Raw genomic sequence first — 19,759 nt, forward strand, 5'->3', positions numbered from 1 at the left:
GGCCAATCAGCGGCGGGGCGGGGCGGGGCGGCGCTGCCGGTACCCGTTACGGCGCGAGGCGAGGGCGGAGGCGGCGGCTGCGGCCAGGTGGGTACAGGGCCGCGGCGTCGCCGTACGTCCGGACGTACGTACGTGTGTGCGAGGGGCGGGGTCTGCCGGGGACGAGGTCGGGGGGGCGGTGGCGGCGGGGCGCGTGCGCGGCGGGGCGGGGCGGGCGCGGTGGGCGGCCCCGGCGGCGATCCGGGATGTCGGGCTGGCTGCTGGTGACGTAGCGCGCCGCTCGCGCCGCGGGAAGGGCCGCGCCAGACCCTCCCCGGGTCCGCCGCCTCCCCCCCGGCCCGGCCCGGTCCCCTCCGTTCCTCTCCGTGCCCCCCTCCCGTCCGCCATGGTCAGCGCCACCGCGGCGGCGGCGGCGGGAGCGGGCAGGGCGCCGCGTCGCCCCGGGGCCGCCGCCAGGCATGTGCCAGGCCCGGCCGCCGCGTGAGCGCCGCCACCGGCACCGGCAGCATTGTCCGCGCCCGCCCCGGGCCCAAGCCGTGAGTGTGGCGTTCGGCGGGCCGCCCCCTTCCCACGGGGAAGGGCGGCGCGGCGGGAGGGAGGCGGGAAGGGGGTGTGTGGGGGTCCCACCTCCCCGGGGCAGGGGTGGGGGGGGGTGGGCACGGGCCGGCCGGTGGCGGGAGGGGGAGTCCCCGTCCTCATCTCCCGGTTCCTCCGGTGCTCTTCCCCAGCAGGGCGGCGGGTGCCATGAATAGCAGCGTCGCGTGTCCCCCTGCTGCCGCCTCCCGCCGCCGCCTGCAGCGTCGGGATCGATAGAGGCGGGGGCTGCGGGCGCACTATGGCCGGCAGCGGCTACACGGACCTGCGGGAGAAGCTCAAGTCCATGATGCCCTACCGGGACGGCCACAAAGGCGGCGGCAACGGCGGGAGCCTCCCGCGGGAGCCCCCCGAACCCCCTTACGATCGCAAGCGGCGGCACCAGGAGGACTCCGGCTCCGAGCCCAGCGACTACGAGGAGCAAAAGGAGGAGGAAGAAGCTCGGAAAGTCAAAAGCGGCATCCGCCAGCTTCGCCTCTTCAGCGCCGAGGAGTGCGCCAAGATCGAGGCGCGGATCGAGGAGGTGGTGTCCCGGGCGGAGAAGGGGCTCTACAAGGAGCACACAGTGGATCGGGCCCCGCTGCGAAACAAGTATTTTTTCGGGGAAGGCTACACCTACGGGTCTCAGCTGCAGAGACGAGGCCCCGGCCAGGAGCGGCTGTACCCCCGAGGGGAGGTGGACGCCATCCCGGAGTGGGTGCACGACCTGGTGATCAGGAAGCTGGTGGAGCACCGGGTGATTCCCGAGGGCTTTGTGAACAGTGCCGTCATCAACGACTACCAGCCGGGGGGCTGCATTGTCTCCCACGTGGACCCCATCCATATCTTTGAGAGGCCCATCGTCTCCGTCTCCTTCTTCAGCGACTCGGCGCTCTGCTTCGGGTGTAAATTCCAGTTCAAACCCATCAGGGTCTCGGAGCCCGTTCTCTTCCTGCCCGTCAAGAGGGGAAGCGTCACGGTGCTCAGGTAACTCGCCCGCATCGCCGAGGCCTCCGCTAATGTGCCGGGGCTGGGTTGTGTAACGCGAATCACGAGGCACGGGGATGCACACCCTGACGGCAGTTCGGGCTTGATCTCACCCGCCTGTAGGCATGCAGGGCCTCGCTGCAGTGGAAGGGGTGAAGGAAAGAGCTGGGGGGGGGTCCTGCCGCCACAGTGGATGGGGATTGAGGGGGGTGTCCTCTCCACAGGGCTGAAGGCGAGTCCTGGCGGGAACGTGGCCACTTGTGGAGCCGAGCTTTGCCGTAGTTCCTGTAAATGGTTAAAATAACACATCGAGGCACAAAATGGATTCTCTGCCCAAGAGTGATCAGAGCGGAGCAGCTGGTTGGGACGGGGCTGCTGGGTCTATTCTTAGCTCGGCCGGTGTCTCCCTGACCTGACCTTAAGCATGGAGAGGAGGTGTGAATGGCCTCGTCTTCCCAGTCTGTAAACTGGGAATGCTAAACCCTCCCCTGCCCGATGCTGTTGGGGAGACCGGACTGCAGAGCCCTGTGGGACTGTCACTTGGAAACGTGGTGGGTCATGTGTGCAAGAAAGGACTTCACGTGTATTCTTGCAAGCGGGGGAAGAGCTGTGGAGGTGAAATGACCTGCCCAAGGTCACTCAGCCGGTCGGTAGTAAAGCTGGGATTGGTACTGGGAAACACCTGCTTCCTAATCCCCCCTGCTTCCCGATACGCGCTGGGCAGGGAGGTGAGGGGACAGGCAGGGTGTGCGCAGGCTGGTGCGTACGGACAAGCCGGTGTGCAAGCCTTGGGGAGGGCGGACCAAAGCCCAGCGCCGGGGCTGCCTGACTCGGTGAGGTGTCCCTGAAGGTCAGAGTGCTCCCTGCAGGTTTCGCCAGGGCTCTGCCAGCAGTGCTTCCAGCTACCAACTGTATCCTCGTTTGGGGTTTTAATTTTTTTCTAATTTTTTTTTTTTTTTGGCCTGGTGAAGGTCCAGGCTGCTTTTCAGGGCTCCTAGGCCGTAACACAATCCTCCGCTTTGGCTTGTAAAGTGATCGCCACAGGGTTCGGGAAGGAATTTTTCCCCCCCACGTACACACAGCCTCACACCGTTGACTAGTGCATCAATAATAAATGCTGAGATCTCGCGTAGCTTTTATCTCGGAAAAGCTGCACAAACATTAACTAATCCTCGCCGTACCCCCTGCGTTAGGTAACTTCTGTGGATTAGCGAGGGATGAGGGAGGCTGCAGAGGGAAGCGTGAATGGCGTTGAGGTCATTTTCCTGTTCTCTGGTGGGTCAGCCGGGGCAGGGAGGGTGCAGGGGGTGGCAGAGGTCAGGGTGATTTCATGAAACGGGACCGGAGGGGGACCTAACCTGCCGCACGTCCTTTTTACCGCAGAGCAAGCTCCGTCCCTGGGGATGGAGGCTGCTGGGTGCAAGGCAGCCGCTCTCCGTCGTCTCCTCTTAGACAGGAGAAGGGAAACTTTCTACTCTAATTTTCCTGCTGTTGATGTGAACCCCTGTGCTGCCTTTCCCTGGGGAGGGGGGGCTGGTGTAAATAGCTGTGTGTCCTTTCACAGCCAGAAGCCTTGGTTTTTTTTTGAAGGACAGTGAGAGTTTTTTTTCTGCCTACGAGCGTGCTGGCAGAGCTGTTAACACAGGGTCTGTCTGTCGTAGTCAAAGCCAGTAGGAAAACTGGCTTTAGGTCCGAAGGAGCATCGGGACACCTCAGTGGAGGATGGTGAGAGAAGGGAGAGGTGCTTTTCTCTGCTCTGGGACAAGAAAATGACTCTCACTCTTCTCCCAAAACTGCCGGGAAGAGGCATCTTGTCTCAGGGCTCCCGGAACCAGAGCAGGGTGTCTCCCAGGCCCGTGTGTTTGGGTTGTTGGCCAGCGTCACCTGGGTGCCGTAATCAGTATATTAACGTGGCTGAAACAATGGTACAAATCAAACAAAGGTATCTTTTTCCCTCTAAATTTAAGGGTTGCTTTCTGACTGACCTGCCACAGCCGTTCACTAGCTTAATCCATGGTTAGACGTTCTGCTTTCCAGCAAATAATAGACTTTAAACCGGGGATTATTTCAATTTTGGTACAGCAGTTAGCAGATACTTAGCACTCACTTAAGAGAGATTCCGCCAAAGTGATTGTTCTGTGATGATATGATCCTGGCTGGATACAAGTTCCTCGATTCCGAGACTCCCGGCAGATCTCCTTGTCTCCTGCAGATCTCCATGTCTCCCCTCTAACCCCAGCAATTTGTGAGGAGTGGGAAGAGGTGCAGACTTGTCGGTAGGCTCTCGGGGCTGTACCTCTGAAATCCAGCCCTTGGTCGTGTTTAAGTCAGCTCCCCAAACTTGGCTTTTTCTCCTGCCAGTAAACAGTTGCTGAAAGCAGTTGCCCTGGAGATGGGGAAACGGCGCAGATAGAAATGGCATGCTTGTAATGTCTGTGATTCAAATATTGCTGGGTCAGTGGCTGCTGCTGGCGTGCCGCCTTTCCGGGGAAGCCAGGATAGCCACATGTGTTTGGTTACCGTGTGGAACTCGTGAGGATCTAAAGAAAGCTGTCAGATCTCTCTCCTTGCCCCCACGTCGTTCTCCGGCTCTCCCCAGATCACCCGTGTCCCGTTCCTGCTCTCAGCAGCCTATTCCGAATTGTCCTCCTAATTTTGTAGCCACCTACCCGGCAGGGAGTCCACAGAGGGGCTTTCCCCGTATCCCTCCCTTGACTTTATTTGCCTACCACGAAGCAGGCTGTGGTGTGGGCGAACACTGAATCCTCCTCAAACTCGCTGGAAAGTATTCAGATCTCGAGGTGACAGGTTAGTGTTTAAAAGGTGGACAGGAGATTCTCCTGGCTGGGCTGTGCACCTCTGCCAGCAGGAGAAAGGCTAAGCCACCCCGCGACCTGCTAACGAGCCCTTTACTCTTCCAGCAAGGTACTCCTTCGTCTCCTTTTGCATGTGCCGTGAAGATTTGCCCTTGTAGGTTTCGACATCTAGAAGATGTCCTCCAGTCCCCTCTTGTCCCGCAGCCCCAGGAAGCGGGTGTTCCTGCAGGTTTGTCCTGCTGCCAGCCAGGCCAGGAAAAAAGCGTCAGCAGCGCCTTGGCTTGTGCTGCTCTTCTCGGGCAGTCGGAGTGAAGGTGGATGTCGGTCCTGTGGACCATCAGCTGTCTGTTGGGGGCTGCTGGCTGGACCACGTTTGTGGGTTTTCTTTTTTTTAACAATAATTTGATAAGCATCAAATCGATAGAAGCAGTGGGGAGGAGATGGAGGAATTTGCCCATTCATCTGGGGAACACGTGCTTTGACATGGAAAAAAGGGTGGAAGCTGAGGGGTGCGGAGCCAGCCGGGGCCGGTGGTTCCAGCCGGACCCCTGCACCGTGCAGGAGCCCTACACCATGCCCTGTAGCTGCTGTCATGGGTAGCGAATCTCAACACCAAGCCAACTTTTGCATAACTGCCGGGTGTTGCGTCTCAGTACTGTGGTTGGAAATAGTGGAGCTGCAGTTAGCCAGAGGAATAAATGACCAAAGGTAACGTTTCCCAAGTTCTGAGAGCCTGTGTGCCATGCAGGCTTCCCTTCTGCAGCTGGTGAGTGCTCCAGGTCGTCTCCCTGCTGTTTGTAATAGCAGTGGAAACATCATGATGTTTGTCTCTCCTGTTGTCTCGAGGCATGCCTGATGGTAGCGTAATTGGAGCTGGTTGGAGTCTCTGAAGGATGAACCTGCTTTCTTCTCAGCTGGAGGAATCTCTCCGCAACTGCCTGGATTAGAGGCTTTTCCAGAAAAGTCTGATCCCTCAGAACAGGCCGTTGGTGCAGAGGAAGTTCTGTGTGTGCCAGTGGTGATGAGGCAAATAGATTTGTTCAAGCTCTGCTTGAACTGGTTGGTGTCACATCCGTGGTTTGTGGCAGCAGCTTTCCTGAACCACAAGTAAAGCCTCGAGTTGCTCAAACCCTGCGATGGGCCAGCGTGTGAGGGCCCTCTGCCTCTGAGCTGGCCTGGCTGTCGTCAACCCCTAGAAATATTTCTCGTTAGAGACTCTGCAGAACTTCATGGCCTCCTTTCTGGTGATGTTTGTACAAAAAAATCTGATCTGCTTTCATCTCCCTGTGAATCAGTTATGTTGTGGCTCGGCAGCAGCTCTTCTGGACGGAAAAAGAGAGTCGGGGAGGAGTTGGGGGTATAAGATCTGACAGGTTGGTTAGGAGTTGGAGTGTTAGTTGGGGGAGTGTGTGAATGGCATCTGCACCTCCCTGTGTTCTTCCAGAAAATGCTCTAGGCTGGAGACTTCACGCTCAGGTGTTCTGGTGGGCAGCAATTTAGGTTTTTCCTTACCCAAGTTATCTTTTACCTTGTGCTTTGATTTTTGTTTTCTGGGCAATAAATCTCTGTGTAGACCCTCAATATCGTTACAGGTGTTTTGTTGCAGTGTTTGCCCCTTCACCCATCATCAGGATGCGGCAAGGCCAGGCAGTGGGTGAGAACTCCATGCTGGCACGAAGCAGACCAAGTGTGACAAAACCAAATAATCTTTTTCTTCCATTTCTCTGCCTGGTGCCTGTGCGAACCCCTTTGCTGGAGCGCCATGTAGAGAGATGCCATCACTATATCTGATAAGGTGCAAGCTGAGTTTTCCCACACCAGCATGGCACTGGGGCAGACTGGTGGGCCCCCATTAGGGCCTCAGATAGGGGTAGTGGGGCGGTTGCTTTGGTGCTGCCCACGTGCATCTGGGACCACGAGCTCTGCCTGGCGCTGCCCTGAAAGTAGCTGGGAAGCGGGTTCCTGCCTGGGGAGTGAGGACGAGTGGCCAGGCTGACATCTCGTGATGGAGAGCGCAGGTCTGGAAGCAGACCTTTTCCTGATGTTCAGGGTGTCGCTGGGGATGTGCTGAGTTGAATCTTAACGTGGGTGATATTAATGAATTCGCTGGAGCTTGACGCAGAGATTCCTGGAACATAATAGAGCATCATCATAAGCCCTTTCGCATAGCGCTGTCTTGTTCTGCAATGCCCCGGAGGACAGGGAGGATGGACATCAACCCCTGTTGTAACTGATCAGGGTTCAGACTCTTAACTCTCTTCTCAAAGCAGTAAATCCATCTCTGAGGTGTGCGTTTCTCACTGAGTGGGTGGGTTATCTAACCAGATGAAGGAAACCCAGTCCCATCCCCAGAGAAAACCCGTGTGTGCGTGATCTGTTTTCTGCTCCGAGTGTCCTGAATAACCTGCAAGGCGATGACCCTGGCTGTGCTCCTGGAGGGCTGGCTGACAGCCCGCGTGGCAGCAGCTTCATGGTAAAGCCTCGTGGGGAGAGTGGGCTCAGTGATTTCTGCTTCAGATTAAACTGGCGTGGGGGTGTACTAGCTTTGTGTGGCATGAGCAGCCTTCGCCCAAGTCCCTTCAAAGGTCCTCCTGTCTTTGCCAGCCATTTTGGGAGGCTCTGTAGGCATTTACCTTCTCTTTTCCCCGTGTTGGACTCTAGAAGGCTCTTTTGTGAACAGACACTCTCCAAACAGCAGGTAGAGGGCAGGCCCACCTCTCGGACCTGCTCGTTGGCACCCATGTGAGTGACGAGATGTGCTGCTGGCAGGGTGGTTTGTGTGTCCAAGCAGGTGTTCTGGTTGCTCTCCATAGACCTGCTGCGATCTCACGTGCAGTTCTGGAGCCCCGTAATTGTGCTGAACAACCAAAGCAGCTGCAAGAAAAACAATCCTGTGTGGTGCAGGTAGCTGGGGCCCTCCTTGGCCGTGACTTTCCTCCCGCCTGCTAGAAACGTGGAGTAGGTGAAGTCACCTCATACAGCAAAAGACTCTCCTGCCGAGAACGGCTCCTTGTGTGCCGTGCAGCTGCTTGAGCCTGGTGTAATATTCATCAGCCCAGGTAGCTGGGCCCTGGCAAACCAGGGAGGTTTGCAGGTCTGAATTTGAAGGTTACCCCCTGTGCGTTGTGTTTGGGTTGGGCTGTGCTGGGGGGTGGTGTTTGGATCGTGGCTGAGGATGCGCCACATGGCGGGTAGCAGAGAAGGCGAGGGTGCTGAGATGGCAGCGTCTGTGCCCAGGTAAGGGGAGTGAGATGCTCGACTTTTACCACCGCCGCGCTGCCTCCTCGACTAACAAATATTCTCATCGACTCCAGCACGTGTCCGTGTCTGGGTATGCTGCACATGTCAGCCGTGAGAGGTGGTTTTTCTTGGCGACATGCATGAGAAGATGCTTTGGAGCGATGTGCTGATTTTTTCCCCTGTTGCTCTCTAATTTCTTGATAAATGAATTGGCGGAATTTACACTCCATAAACTCATTTTCTACATGTCTTACTTCACAGTGTTGTGGCGGGTGGCAGTTTCCTCTGGTGTATGCTAAAAAATCGAGTCCAGAAAAACACAGAAAAAAAGCCCCAACTCTCCTCATTCTTTCCTGAAGTTTCTTCCTTCCAATAAGTCTAGCTCCTGTGTGCCTGGGGAATGGTGTTTGGAGGAGGAATTCCTGGTGGAAGTTAGGAAATGACTGGCCAAACTGAGTTGTTGAGGCTGGCAACCACTTTCTGCTTCTGCCTGTCATCTTTCTCACAGTGGCTTTTTGTTTTTGTTGTCAGTGGATATGCAGCCGATGAAATTACACACTGTATTCGACCACAGGACATCAAGGAGAGAAGAGCTGTCATCATCCTTCGAAAGTAAGTGTTGAAGCCCTCTGGACAGTAAGATAAACTTGGATGTGGTGGTGTGATGTTTCCTAAGGTGCTTTTGAAGAAACACTTTAAAACTGCCATGCTTGTTAATTTCCTGGCTTGATCTTACATCTTGATTAGCTGTCACTCTGATGCTCATTTGTGTCTTGCCGTACCCATTGCTTGGCCGGTGGAAGTAGATGGAACTTGTTACTGCAGAGTTAATCACTTCTTGGCTCTGTGCAGCAGTACTTCATTGTAATGTCTGTGTTTGCAAGCCCTGTTCATGTCCAAACACCTGGCTTTCATTGGCTGCCTAACTCCAAACAGCTAGGATTTCAGACTCTTGTTCTGGGCTGCATATTCAGGTGTCTGATTGTGTGATACCCACATGTGTGAGTTACTGGGCAGTCCTTTGAAGCTGGTGCTCGCAATGAAGAATCTCCTATAAAGCAGATAAGGTTTTCTCAGTAGCATGGCTTTCATTTCCTGGGGAGAGGGAGGAAGACACTGGCTTTGAAGGGAAACGGATGCAGTGAATTTAGCAATCAATTTACAGCGCTTGTCCTTCAAGTCAGTGTTGGGAAGCCAAGCTCTGTGAGCTGTATCACACGCTTCCTGTTTTAGAAGATACGCTGTCCTAGTCAGCTGATGGCGTTTCATCAGCCAGTGCCTGTTCCTAAAGGTCCTCAGAAAACGGAGAAAAAATAAACCAACCTCACCCCAAACTCCCGCAGTATGACCCTTTTTTGTGCCCAGAAATGTCCTCTCTCCTCAGTTTCTTCTACTAAGAGACCAAAAAATGTGACTGCCACATGTTCACCCGTGTGGATTGTGCCTTAGAAGATGTTAGGAGTAATTCTGCTGTCAAGAAATATTTTTGCAAGTGGAAACACACATGACTTGAGTAGTGCAAACTCAAGACGAAAGCATGGGCATGAGGGCAGGGCTGCAGTTGTGGCCCGGGCTGGCATAAGGCTAGCAGGCAAGTGGTCTAGATTCACGCTTGCTGAGCTTTTGGCCAGCTTAGTTGGTTTTAAAACAAGTCTGGCAACTTTGTAAAGATACGGCACAAAGCCAGTGGAGTGGCGTTGGACATCTGGTTAGAGAGACCCATGAAATGGAGGCAGGAAAAACAGCAGCCCTGAGGCGTTAGCCAGGCGAAATCAGCACACACCCAGCAAGGCAGGTTGAGATGTGGCAGGTGGGATGAAAGAAAGAAAGATTAGAAGCAAACCACCCCATAGCTGGTTATTGCCACATGAGGTTTAAGGCGAGAGGGTTGTGATAGGAACTAAAAGGCTGTTACGTTCGCCTTACTGGTTACTGCAGCCAGCGAAAAGCAGTGTGAGTGCTGACAAGTGGAAGACATCTCCAAATCCCGTAGCTGCTTTAGTTGGGCTTTGGGATAGAGAAGCTGCCTGTCCTAGGTTGTGGACCAGTTCCCTAGACGTGGCAGACTCGGCTAAATAAGCTAAAGCTGCCCAAACTGATGTAGATATTTAACATACTTGTTTCGACTGGCTTTGCCTCTTGCTTTCCCCAGCCTCAGTAAGATAAGGGTGCTGAGTTATTTCAGCCTAGCCTGACTAATCTCCTATAAACCAGATACAGTTGGATGTATGTATGGCTGGCTGAGATGTACCCGGCTGACCTGGTACATCGCTGCTGAAGAGACAAAGTCAGTCAGCTCCTAGCAGGGCCATATTGGCTGTGTTTGCTTAGCCATCCTTCTGTAGCAGTGTGTCCTTCTGTCTTCCCCTGATTTTTAGGGGCCTGATTTGCTTAGCGTTAGAGCAGAAGTGTCTCTGCCCAGTCAGATGCAGACAGCGATGGGCTGACTTGACTGTCAGGCTGAATGAAACCACAACGGGATTTTTCTCTTGAGCAAAGTGGAAACCCCCTGGTAATTATTTTTGTGTAATCTCCATAGAGCTTAGCAGCCTGGTGAATACACGGCAATTGCCCATTTGCCAAAGGGTGCACGCTGATTGCTGCCAAATAGAGCTTATTAATTGCTGCTTATCCCTTGTGACGGCGGCTGTCTCCTCGCCGAGTCCCGTGTGCATGCATGCATGCACAGCAGGGCTGCGGTGACCTTTGTTTGCGCTCGCATCCCCGCGGCATCTCTTGCTGCAGCGAATGCCATTCCCTCGTCCCGGATCATGCGACTTCGTGCAGTCTGAAATAGCGAGTTATGCAACCAGCAAAACAGCTCCTTCCGCTGGTAACCTGCTAGCACAAGAGGCTTGGGAGCAGCCAGTGGCCTGGTAAAACTCCTCTTCCTCCTTTTCGTAGTAAGAATCAGCCCCAAGCTTTCCAGCGGGATCTGATCAGTTGGGGCATACAGCAGCATAAACTTTGCTGCATCGCGGAGCTGGGATATTCAGCTCTGAAAAGGCTTCTGAATAGAACCTGCTGGGTTCCAGACGTTTGAGTCTGGATCTGCTCTTGTCTCTACTCCGAGTGTGTCATTCTAGAGATGGTTTTTGCTGGCAGCAGCAGGAGAACAAAGCTGCGCGAGCTGGAGAAGTGACTGAGTTTTGCAGGATGCTCGAGAGTGGCGTGGTTACCAAGTAGGTCATAAACACTTCAGTGCTGTAGTGTGATGATATTTACAGTGTTTCCTGCGTATCGGCGTGCAGGGTTGCAGGGAGCCAGCAAGGTTTGGAAGCGCTTTGAGCAAGAAGCTGGGGGAGAGGAACAATGCTCTCAATTTCAGGAGAAGCTGAAAGAGGTAGGGGATAGAAATGAGACCTATTGAAGTGGGTCTCAAAAGTCGTTTTGGAGGGTTTATACTGCCATTTAAAAGCAGTTACATAGGGGAGTCATTCTATTTAACTTGAACTTTGGTAGGTAGTTTGCTCTCTGTTTTTAGTATAGCCTCTCCTCGTACCTGCTCCTGCAGCTCATACCTGCATTGCTTTGTGGACAGAGAGAGCGTGGCTGGTGTTCCCTTGCCCTTGCAGTATATTTGGTGGTTTGTTTGTTTTAATTGCAGGCCTGTAGTTGCTGTTGTATTTGAGAGGTATTTAAACCACCTAACTTGTCCACAACGCCTTTGGTGTTCCTAGCTGGACTGGGTCCAGTCCTGGAGCCGACAGCAGCTCAGGAGGACGGCGTTGTGGACTAGCGCAGGCTCCAGCATGGCAGCTGCCTGCGGAAGTGTTCCTTGTTTCTGGCATGCTGGCCGGACTTGGGCTGCCGTGCCCAGCTTTGCTTGTGCCCAGCCTGGCATCGCCCTGGTTAACTGAAGAGGCTCTTCCCAATGGGGGAGAGGAAGCTTGGCAACTGGACGTGCTTCCTAACAGAAGTTTAAGTTGGGGTTCTCCTGTGGAAACTCCCTTAGGAGCTAAAGCTCAGCACTAGAGGGCAAGTAGTGGTTCTCCCCTTTCTTTCACCCAGACGCCTTTTGTATTCACCCCTAATCCGAAGGAGGGAGACAGGCTGCGGCAACACTATCAGGGAGCCTTTCCTTCTGGGAAGTGGCTTGGATCCTCCTGAAATGGGCAGCTCTGGAGCACGAGCACCACCTTTTAGTGTGCTTTGCCTGTTCTTAGGCTTCAGTCTATGTTTTGAAATAGACTTCAGTGGTGCTTGTAAACTGAGACTAGTAACTGTGCTGTGCTTGGAGACGGTGATAGCGCTGTGATAAGACGCTGCGCCATCGAGTTTTCCTTCCTGCTGCTCAGTCTGCTGCCTCCTTCCACGTGTGCATGGCTGCAGTTTTGCCTGGACTAGCGACAGTTCTGCTCTGGGACGAGCTGTGCTTGCTCTCTGGTGTAGCTTGAGCACGTTTCTATCCCGGCATGAACAAGGTGGTGCTGTGCTGGTGGAAGGGATGTGCTGCAGCTTCTGTTTGCTAGACCTTCTCCTGACTTGTACTTCAACTCTTTAAACCTCTTAGTCAAGCTGAGAAATGCCTGCCCCCGTGAGATCTTGAGACAGTAGGGAGTTTCCAGATAGAAGCAGTTATTACTGTTGTAGGTGATGATGAATTTTGCAGGGTATCTGCCAGGTGGCTTAACTGGAGCTGCGAGTTATTGAGGAGTCACTGTGATTTCATAGGATTTCACAGGGGCTCCAACGCCCCTATTCTGTACCCTGTAACTGGGATTGCAGTGAGCCCAGCACCATTCGCATTCACCTCATGACTGTACTGTCCCTAAGCCTTCCTCTTCCCTCTAACCAAGGCAGCAAATGTTAAAGCTGAAGCTTCAAGTACCAGAAAGCTGCAGCTTGTTCCGCTGTTGAGCGTGACAGTCCTGACCCTCTTCCTGAGCTAAGTGGCTGGGATTGAGGGTTCTGCTTCAGCACATCTTGGACAAATGTCTGCTGTAGCGTGCTAGTGGTGCTGTAGAAACTCCTTGCAAATTCTCTTCTCTTTAAATATTTGCAGAACAAGACTAGATGCACCTCGATTGGAAACAAAATCCCTGAGTAGCTCTGTGTTGCCACCAGGTTATAACTCTGACCGTCTATCGGGAAGCAACCGGGACCAGATCCTGAAACCAAAGCGGTCCCATCGCAAAGCAGATCCTGACGCTGCTCACAGGTAGGATGATCTCTCAATGAGCAATGTTTTGGATGGTATCTCTAGGTCAGTGCATGTTTGAGGCTCCTGGCCCTTGATAAGAGAGACTGCACAGCACGCTTGAAAACATCTTAGTTTGCACCTCCCAGGTGCTTCCTGTGGTGTACAGATCTGTTTTATCAGAATGAAGTTCTTCATACGTTCCTCCTAGGCTTGCGGAGGCTAAGCTCTGGCAATAAGCAGCTTACATTGTTTATCCTGTGAGTGGCATAATGAAGAAGCAATAGATTTGGCTGGCTCTTGATAATGCAGTCATTCAGAACAATAGTTTCCCTGCAGCTAATTATTTTTGACCTCTATTGCCAAGCAACCTGTGCAGCTGCGTTAAACTATATTATGAAAGCAGTCTTGGGAGAGAACGCGAGGTTTTGCTGTCTGGGAAAGGTGAAGGCCTTCTTGGGAAGCTTCTCAGACATGTTTTGGTTCCAGAGCTGCATGTGTATATTTTTGGGTGTGTAACCAGACTGTGGGAATGTGTAAGCCTGACCTTCAGGGGAGCTGCTTGCTGAGGTTTCAGACAGCTTGAGCTCTGCAGCAAGGCTTCCCTTAAACACCACCGTGCTGTGTGTGAACGTACTGATAGCCGTGAGCGATAGCCAGTCTGCCGGCTGTCATGCAATATTTCTGGTATTCTCCAATTCCAAAGCTTCCCGAAGATCAAGACTGCGTTCTCTGCACATCCTCTAAAAACCGAAAGTTGGCTTGGTCTCAGGGCTTGGCCGCTGTGTGGTCCCAGACCGTGTTTCAACCTGTCCTGGAGGGAGGAGGGTGGGGATGGCTTGTTTATGAGCAGTGTTCATCCACCTGGACTCGGACTGACTGGGAAGATAGATCAAGAAGAGAAGGTAGCCTGCAAATGAAAGCTTACCTCTGAGCACGCAGTGAGCCGGCGTGTGATTAGAGAAGCGATCACGCAGGGCAAATCTGCAGATCTGTGAGAGCTGGTGTTCAGCTTGATGTGACCTTATCAGGGTGAGGGGGGGTGTGTGTGGGGAACGGACCTTGCATAAACTTCTGCTCCAGGTAGGTATCAAAAATATGTTTTTCTCTTCCTTTGGCCTCAAAGACTCCAGTTTAACATACGTAAATAGCATGGATGTCAGATAGCGGTATCTCTTAGAGGAGCTCTGCAGTTGGCACCTAGGATAAAATAAGTGGTCTGTGCAGCCCACCAGCCCAGTCCGACTACAAAGCGATTGCAGGCGAGAGCAGAGGCAGCTTTGCAGAATAACAATTGCACAGTGCTAACGTTTGGGAGAACTAGTGAGAGGACAAAGGATTTTGGAGCTGTGGTTTGACCCTGCACCACAAGCACCCCAGCAGCTTAAATAGGAGCTCAGCTCTGTGCTGCGAGTTCTGCTGTAGGAGAGGCAAACCCCTCTGCCCAAGGGATGTTTCTTGAGGCCACAAGCTGCACTTAAAAAGAGGTGACTGAGCTGTTTGGAAGCGTTCCTGGTGGAGGTAAAGACCAAAACTTGCCCTGGGAAGGGGAAGGACTTGCATCATCGAAAGCAAAGTCCTCAGCCTCCTCATGGGAGGTGCAGCTTGGTGATCTGTTCCTGCTCTGCTGGGTGCCCAGTACTGGGAAAGCAGTGTGGAAACAGTCAGTCATAGCGCTCGAAGTATGCAAAACTGCAGATGGTGTCCGCACAAGGAATGTCTAAATCCTGTTGTGGATGTGCTCTCACTCCCTCTTTCTCTCTCTCTCCATAGGCCACGGATTCTAGAAATGGATAAAGAGGAAAACAGGCGCTCAGTCCTCTTACCAAAACATAGGAGACGGAGCAGCTTCAGCTCCGAGAACTATTGGCGAAGGTCTTACGAGTACACGGAGGACTGTGATGAGGAAGAGGAGGATGGCAGCCCAGCCAGGAAAGTTAAAATGAGGCGACACTGAGGATTGCACTTTCCAGGCTCGTGGAGCTGATGAGATTGGCCTCCAGTCTGTGAAAACTTTTTCCTCCCTCTGGCTATCTTCCATCTAGCTTCAGTTTTGGTTTTTCCTTTCAGGCTGAAGAGTAAACAGGAAGGATCTAGCAATTTGTTTTTATGAATGGAGGAATGCTGAGACATACATAAGGATGGAACATGTCCAGTGCACATGATGTCCTGAGTCATGGGTCAAATGGGCATCTCTCTTAGGAAGCAGATAAAGTTATGCCAGGCTGTCTGTTGGGATTTCTTTTGAAAACACCAAAAAGTTTAACTGTTTCATTGCGCAAGATTCAAGAATTGTATTTTTGGGGTTTTTTTTTTTTTGCTTTAACTTTCTTCCTTTCCAAATGTTCTAAATATGATGTTTGACCCCAGGAGCTGAAACTCTGTGGGGTGGCCTTGTATTCCGTGCTTCACCAAAGGGCTCCTTGGTCTGCTCTTACATAGTTGTTGGGTTTGTTTTAAGGGTGCCCTGCAGTAACTGGAAGTTTGAAGCTTTGCAGACCCCTCTTACTGCAATTGATTTCAAAGGGTTTAGGACATTTTTGTTGCACTTTAGTATCAGTTTTGAATGCCGTAGGTTTCCTTTCCAGTCCCTTTTCCCAAGCCAGTGTGGGCTCGCAGCCTTGTGTCCCTGTGTTGCCCTCTCCGAGAAGAATGTACATGAGCTCTGGTTTCTCAGTGCTGGTCTGACATGGGGTGTATTTTGCTTGAGGAGGAAGGAAAGGTGGCTGGCTTCAGTGAGGCTGGCCCAGCGTTGACCCGAGGTCCATATTGGAGCTCCGGGGCTGCCGAGCGAGTGATCGCATTGAGTACATGCTGCTTCCCAGAGCTGGAGATAGCAAAGAGGGGTAGGAGAGACGCTGTGCTTGTGAGGACGCTTGCCTTGGGACCCCCTGAGAAGAGCTCTTCTCCACTCCCTGGGGGACTGGCTTTCAGGCCCCCTACCCCTTTTAGGTGGAGAGAGTTGAGATGGCACAGCATCCCATCCCGAGGGACTGGCTACGCTCTGTCAGAGCAGGAACAGGCACTGCCGTGGCCTTGGGGGAGCTGGGCAGCTCGGCTGCAGTCCGTCCCCTCCGAGGCTGGCTCTGGGAGCGAGGACGCTGCAAGGGTCTAGTTCGACCCCAGTTCAGTGCATTCAGCAGCTACTACTGCAGTAGTAGCCTGCCGCCTCCTGGCTTATTCCTGCCTGTATTCCCAGGGTTGGGAGTTTTCTGGTTGCTACAGAAAATGCTGAGAGGAATAGGAATTCGGCCCCATGGAGTTAGTGTTAGAAAGTCTGCCGCCTTCCTCCTCTTCCTCCACCCGGTTTGCGTTAGCCAAGACCGAAGCCTCGGCGTTTTCAAAGTTTGGGGCCCAACACCATATTTAGAACCGTACTTTTAAGAAACTTCCTCCAGTTGATTCTTTGAACCCAAGTGATGGCAGTTGTAAGGAGTAGTCTTATTTTTAAATTTTTACTGCTTTGCCCTCCCTCAAATTGTAGTTTTTCTTAGTGTTGTGTCCCTCACACACTTCATGGTCTGCACGCTTGGCAATAAAAAGATGTAATATATTTTGAAACGCGTTTGCTGCTGTCTTGAGGGGCTCCCAGTCAAAAAAAAACAACCAACAAAACCCAAGCATTGTTCCCCAGAGCGTCGTTCCTTGGCGATGGAGCACGTTTGCTGACATCTGGGTCTCGGTGTCCTTTTCCTTCCTTGCTGACTTCTGCAGCTCCTGCCACTCGCCCCCTGTTAGGGTTACTGCTCAGGCTGGATTTAGCAGCCACATTAGTGCAAAGGAAATAACCATCGTGTTCAGCGCTGCTGATCTGCGAGGGGCTCATAGGCGAGATCCCCGGTCCCTGTCTCTGATTCTCTTTATCCGATTGCTTTCCCGGTGAGAGCCCCCATCGGCTCAGTGCAGAGGTACAGGCACAGCCTTGCAGCCAGCCTTCAAAGGAACCCATCTTGTCTGCCCAGAGATCTGAAAGTTCACGCTTCTGCTACTTCTGAAACCTTTAAAAAGCCATTTCAGACCATGCTTAGCGTTTGAAGCGGTGTTCCTCGCCCTCCCAGCTTTCTGCAGAGAATCCAGGCCAGCTCTTGGCAACAAACCCCCTGTTTTGGAAAGTTTGGCATTTCCCTGATAGCAAAACCACATGCTGGGAACAGTGTCCCTTCTCCTCCTTATGGCTGGTGCAAACATCTCCAGCAAGCTAGAGACCTGCTAGCAGGATGCCTAGCAATGGCTGTTTCTCACTGTCTTTCTGGATTCATCCTGCGTGTGCCCCGTGTCCTATTCAGTGTCAGGTGCTGCTGACGGTGGCAGTGGTCGCTGCCAGAGGTCTCAGCTCTGCACAGCCTGCTCTCCCCCTCTTTCCCCTCCACCAGCTCCCAGTTATTGCTCCTACCTCTGCAATATGGATACTGTACCTTGGTGTCTCAACTCAAAATGAAGCTGGAAGCAGCCTGCCTTTCTGGGTCCACTTCCCAGCGCAGGGCTCCCGTTGGCTCTTATTTCCACTGAACAAGGCATCCTGAGGTCTTACCTCTAGCCCAGTACCAACCATCACCTAATCCCTGGCCTTGTGCAGTCTATACGCATGCAGGTATCCTTCCTCTCCCAGTTTGTTTTGGTATTCCTGCATACCATGGTCAGGAGCTCTCCCTTCCTTCCTTCCCCACTTCCCCGCATCTGCGTGGTGGGTCTGAGCTGGCAGCTGTGGCTGGAGGGACAGGAGAAGCTCCTCGCCGCAGCTGCTTTCCAGCCGCCATCTGTTCTCGTGTGCGCGTGGCTTTCAACCCTGACTGGTTGGGGCTTGACACCTTGCAGAGAGAGAGAGTGGGACGCAACCAGTCTGACCTGTATCATCTCTTGGGCGAGGAGTCCCCAGCGTATAGGCAGGCCACCTTCCCCACTTGTACAGACATTTTCTATACACATGGATGTATATGTGTAGATAACATGGTTTTTTAACTCTTTTGCACTGAACAACATTGGAGTGAAACCTTGATTTGAAACCAGAAGACACATTTTGACGTGGATCCAGATGTCTAGATCCCTTACTGTAACCTGTCTGGTAAAACTGTGGCTCAAAAATGCTGGTGATGCCCATACCTGTTCTCTGTCGCCAGTTGTGTTGGGCTGCCTGCGGGCTGCGGGTCAGGTCGGTGGCATGGGTCTGCTGCGGAGGATGGGGGTGGTGAGCTCCAATTTGGAGACAAAACTTCTCCCCATCCACTCCGCAGGGCGGGCTCATGCACGGACCTGACCCGTTCAGCTTTGTCGTGTTTGTCTGGTGCGGTCATGCGGTCCGACCTCCTCTCCATCCACCCGCAGCGTGTCGTTTGTGTAACCTGCTCAGCCCAAAACTGGGAATAAAGCTACGTCCAATGTGACAATCCCACGCACCCCAACCCACAGCCCAGACTGTGAGAACCGTCTTTCCTAAGGAAGGGTGAGGAAGCTGGGGTTTGCCCCTGCTTTTCCTCAAGCAGCGGGAGGAATTGGGGTTTGTTGCTGCTACCCGTATCTCGAGAAGACTCGGTGATCGAATTAAAGCTCTTGCATCGCTTGCGTGGGCTTGGTACATCCGTAGGAAGAGAAGGGAGGGCTGTTTGCCGGCGGGAGGTGAGCTGGCCCAGGGAGGGGCTGTCTGCCTGCCGGCAGGTCCCTGCCCGGCGTGGCTTGGCAGACAGCAGGGAAGCCCGCCTTGACACATCTGGCTCCGCACCTGCTGAACTCCTGTCCAGCTGTTAGGCAAGAGCTGTGATCCCCATCCCGAGGGCGGGCTCATCCTGGAAACGGGGCGGGGGACGTTGCTGGGACCTTTGGGGCACTCGCACCCTCGTGGTCCAAGCCCCATGGGTCGTAACAGCTGCTGTGCTTTGAGGAGGGCTTGCGGGGGGCCTGGGTCTGGACCCCTGCCAGCGGCAAATAGTCTTTTATCTGCCAAAAGCGTTCCCTTTCCCAATCGGGAGGAGAAATGTTTGGCTGAGAAGCGCGTCTCTGCTCCTTCCCGTGCCCCCTGCCCACACTTACAAGTTCTGGCTGACTTTAATTTTGTTTTTTAAAGATTCTAATTTTTTTTTTTTGTTACGAATAGAAATAAATAAAAAAAAGAAACAAAAAAGAAAGTGGCAATATTTTTTTCCGTAAGCTTTTCCTAGGAAAAAGCGTGGTTTGTAACAAAGTTGTACAGTTCTGAAGTTTGAGATACGAGAAGTACTGTGTGAAACGCTGTAAATGGGGCAGAGATTATTTTATGTACAGTCTGACGCGGGGGGAATCTTTTAATTCTGGTTGATTCTTAGGAAGAATTTGGTTCTTCACTGTCAGGGTTTGGAATTTCATGGTTTCATTATTTTTTTTTTTTCTTGTATAGATTGCTGCATTAATTGAATAAAAGCAGAAAGCATCGTTCTGCCTGCCTGTGTGGTGGTGCTGGCGGCTGGGATGTGTGCCTTGCTTCTCCGCTGGCAGAAACGAGGTTGCAGGGAGCGGGGAACCGCTTCTAAATAAAGGGAGTCTCCGGTTCTCTGGGGATGGGGCGGCCAAATGCAGTGTCTGTCCCTCCCGCGCTGGCCTAGAAAGCAGGGATGGAGCTCGCTGCCTTCCTCCTCCTCTTCTCCATCCCTGGCGAGCAAATGTGGATGCTGTCCCCCTCCAGCTTCCACCCTGCCCCACTGCCCAGGCTTGCTGCAGGCAATGCCTGGTCCCCAGATGGCCACAGGATCCTGGGGAGGCTGCAACCCAGTTCTTCAGCCTCATGTGGAGCCCCTTAACCCCCCTGCAAGAGGGAGATGGTGGTGGATGGGCGTGTGCTGACAGAGAGGGGAAGGGATGGATGGGGTCTGCTGGCCTCACGTGGCGGCCTTCCTCCTCCTCTTCTGTGATGAGCTCCTGCCTGGTCTGGAATGTCCTCTCCATCACCCACCCTGGAGCCCTGGGGCTGTGCGTGGACTCAGATCCCTTCCCTCCATCCTGCAGCCCATCGCTGGGGTGTGAGGGCAGATGGGCC

General features: G+C 53.2%; 1 protein-coding gene across 3 annotated transcripts; it reads left to right on the plus strand.

The window, feature by feature from the left end:
* Positions 1–36: 36 nt before the first annotated feature.
* ALKBH5 (alkB homolog 5, RNA demethylase) lies at positions 37–19,158 on the plus strand. 3 transcript variants are annotated; one of them, XM_074596832.1, is made up of 5 exons: positions 37–87; positions 732–1,560; positions 8,148–8,228; positions 12,622–12,777; positions 14,530–19,158. In XM_074596832.1, exons 2-5 carry the CDS (start codon positions 836–838, stop codon positions 14,711–14,713), a joined length of 1,146 nt encoding a protein of 381 aa, XP_074452933.1. In that variant the 5' UTR covers positions 37–87; positions 732–835; the 3' UTR covers positions 14,714–19,158. The 3 variants fall into 3 exon arrangements, with proteins under 3 accessions (XP_074452933.1, XP_074452932.1, XP_074452931.1); XM_074596831.1 differs by lacking the exon at positions 37–87 and adding an exon at positions 211–536 and having other exon boundaries at positions 729–1,560; XM_074596830.1 differs by lacking the exon at positions 37–87 and adding an exon at positions 211–536.
* Positions 19,159–19,759: the final 601 nt, after the last annotated feature.

Source organism: Larus michahellis, chromosome 8 (genome assembly GCF_964199755.1).
Source record: "Larus michahellis chromosome 8, bLarMic1.1, whole genome shotgun sequence".
Taxonomy (NCBI): domain Eukaryota; kingdom Metazoa; phylum Chordata; class Aves; order Charadriiformes; family Laridae; genus Larus; species Larus michahellis.

Bases quoted from the DNA above. Each gene is read 5' to 3' on its own strand.
- ALKBH5 (XM_074596832.1), top strand. From the start codon at position 836: ATGGCCGGCAGCGGCTACACGGACCTGCGGGAGAAGCTCAAGTCCATG. The intron at 1,561-8,147 runs GTAACTCGCCCG...TTTTGTTGTCAG, and splicing joins GGAAGCGTCACGGTGCTCAG to TGGATATGCAGCCGATGAAA. The intron at 8,229-12,621 runs GTAAGTGTTGAA...AAATATTTGCAG, and splicing joins GCTGTCATCATCCTTCGAAA to AACAAGACTAGATGCACCTC.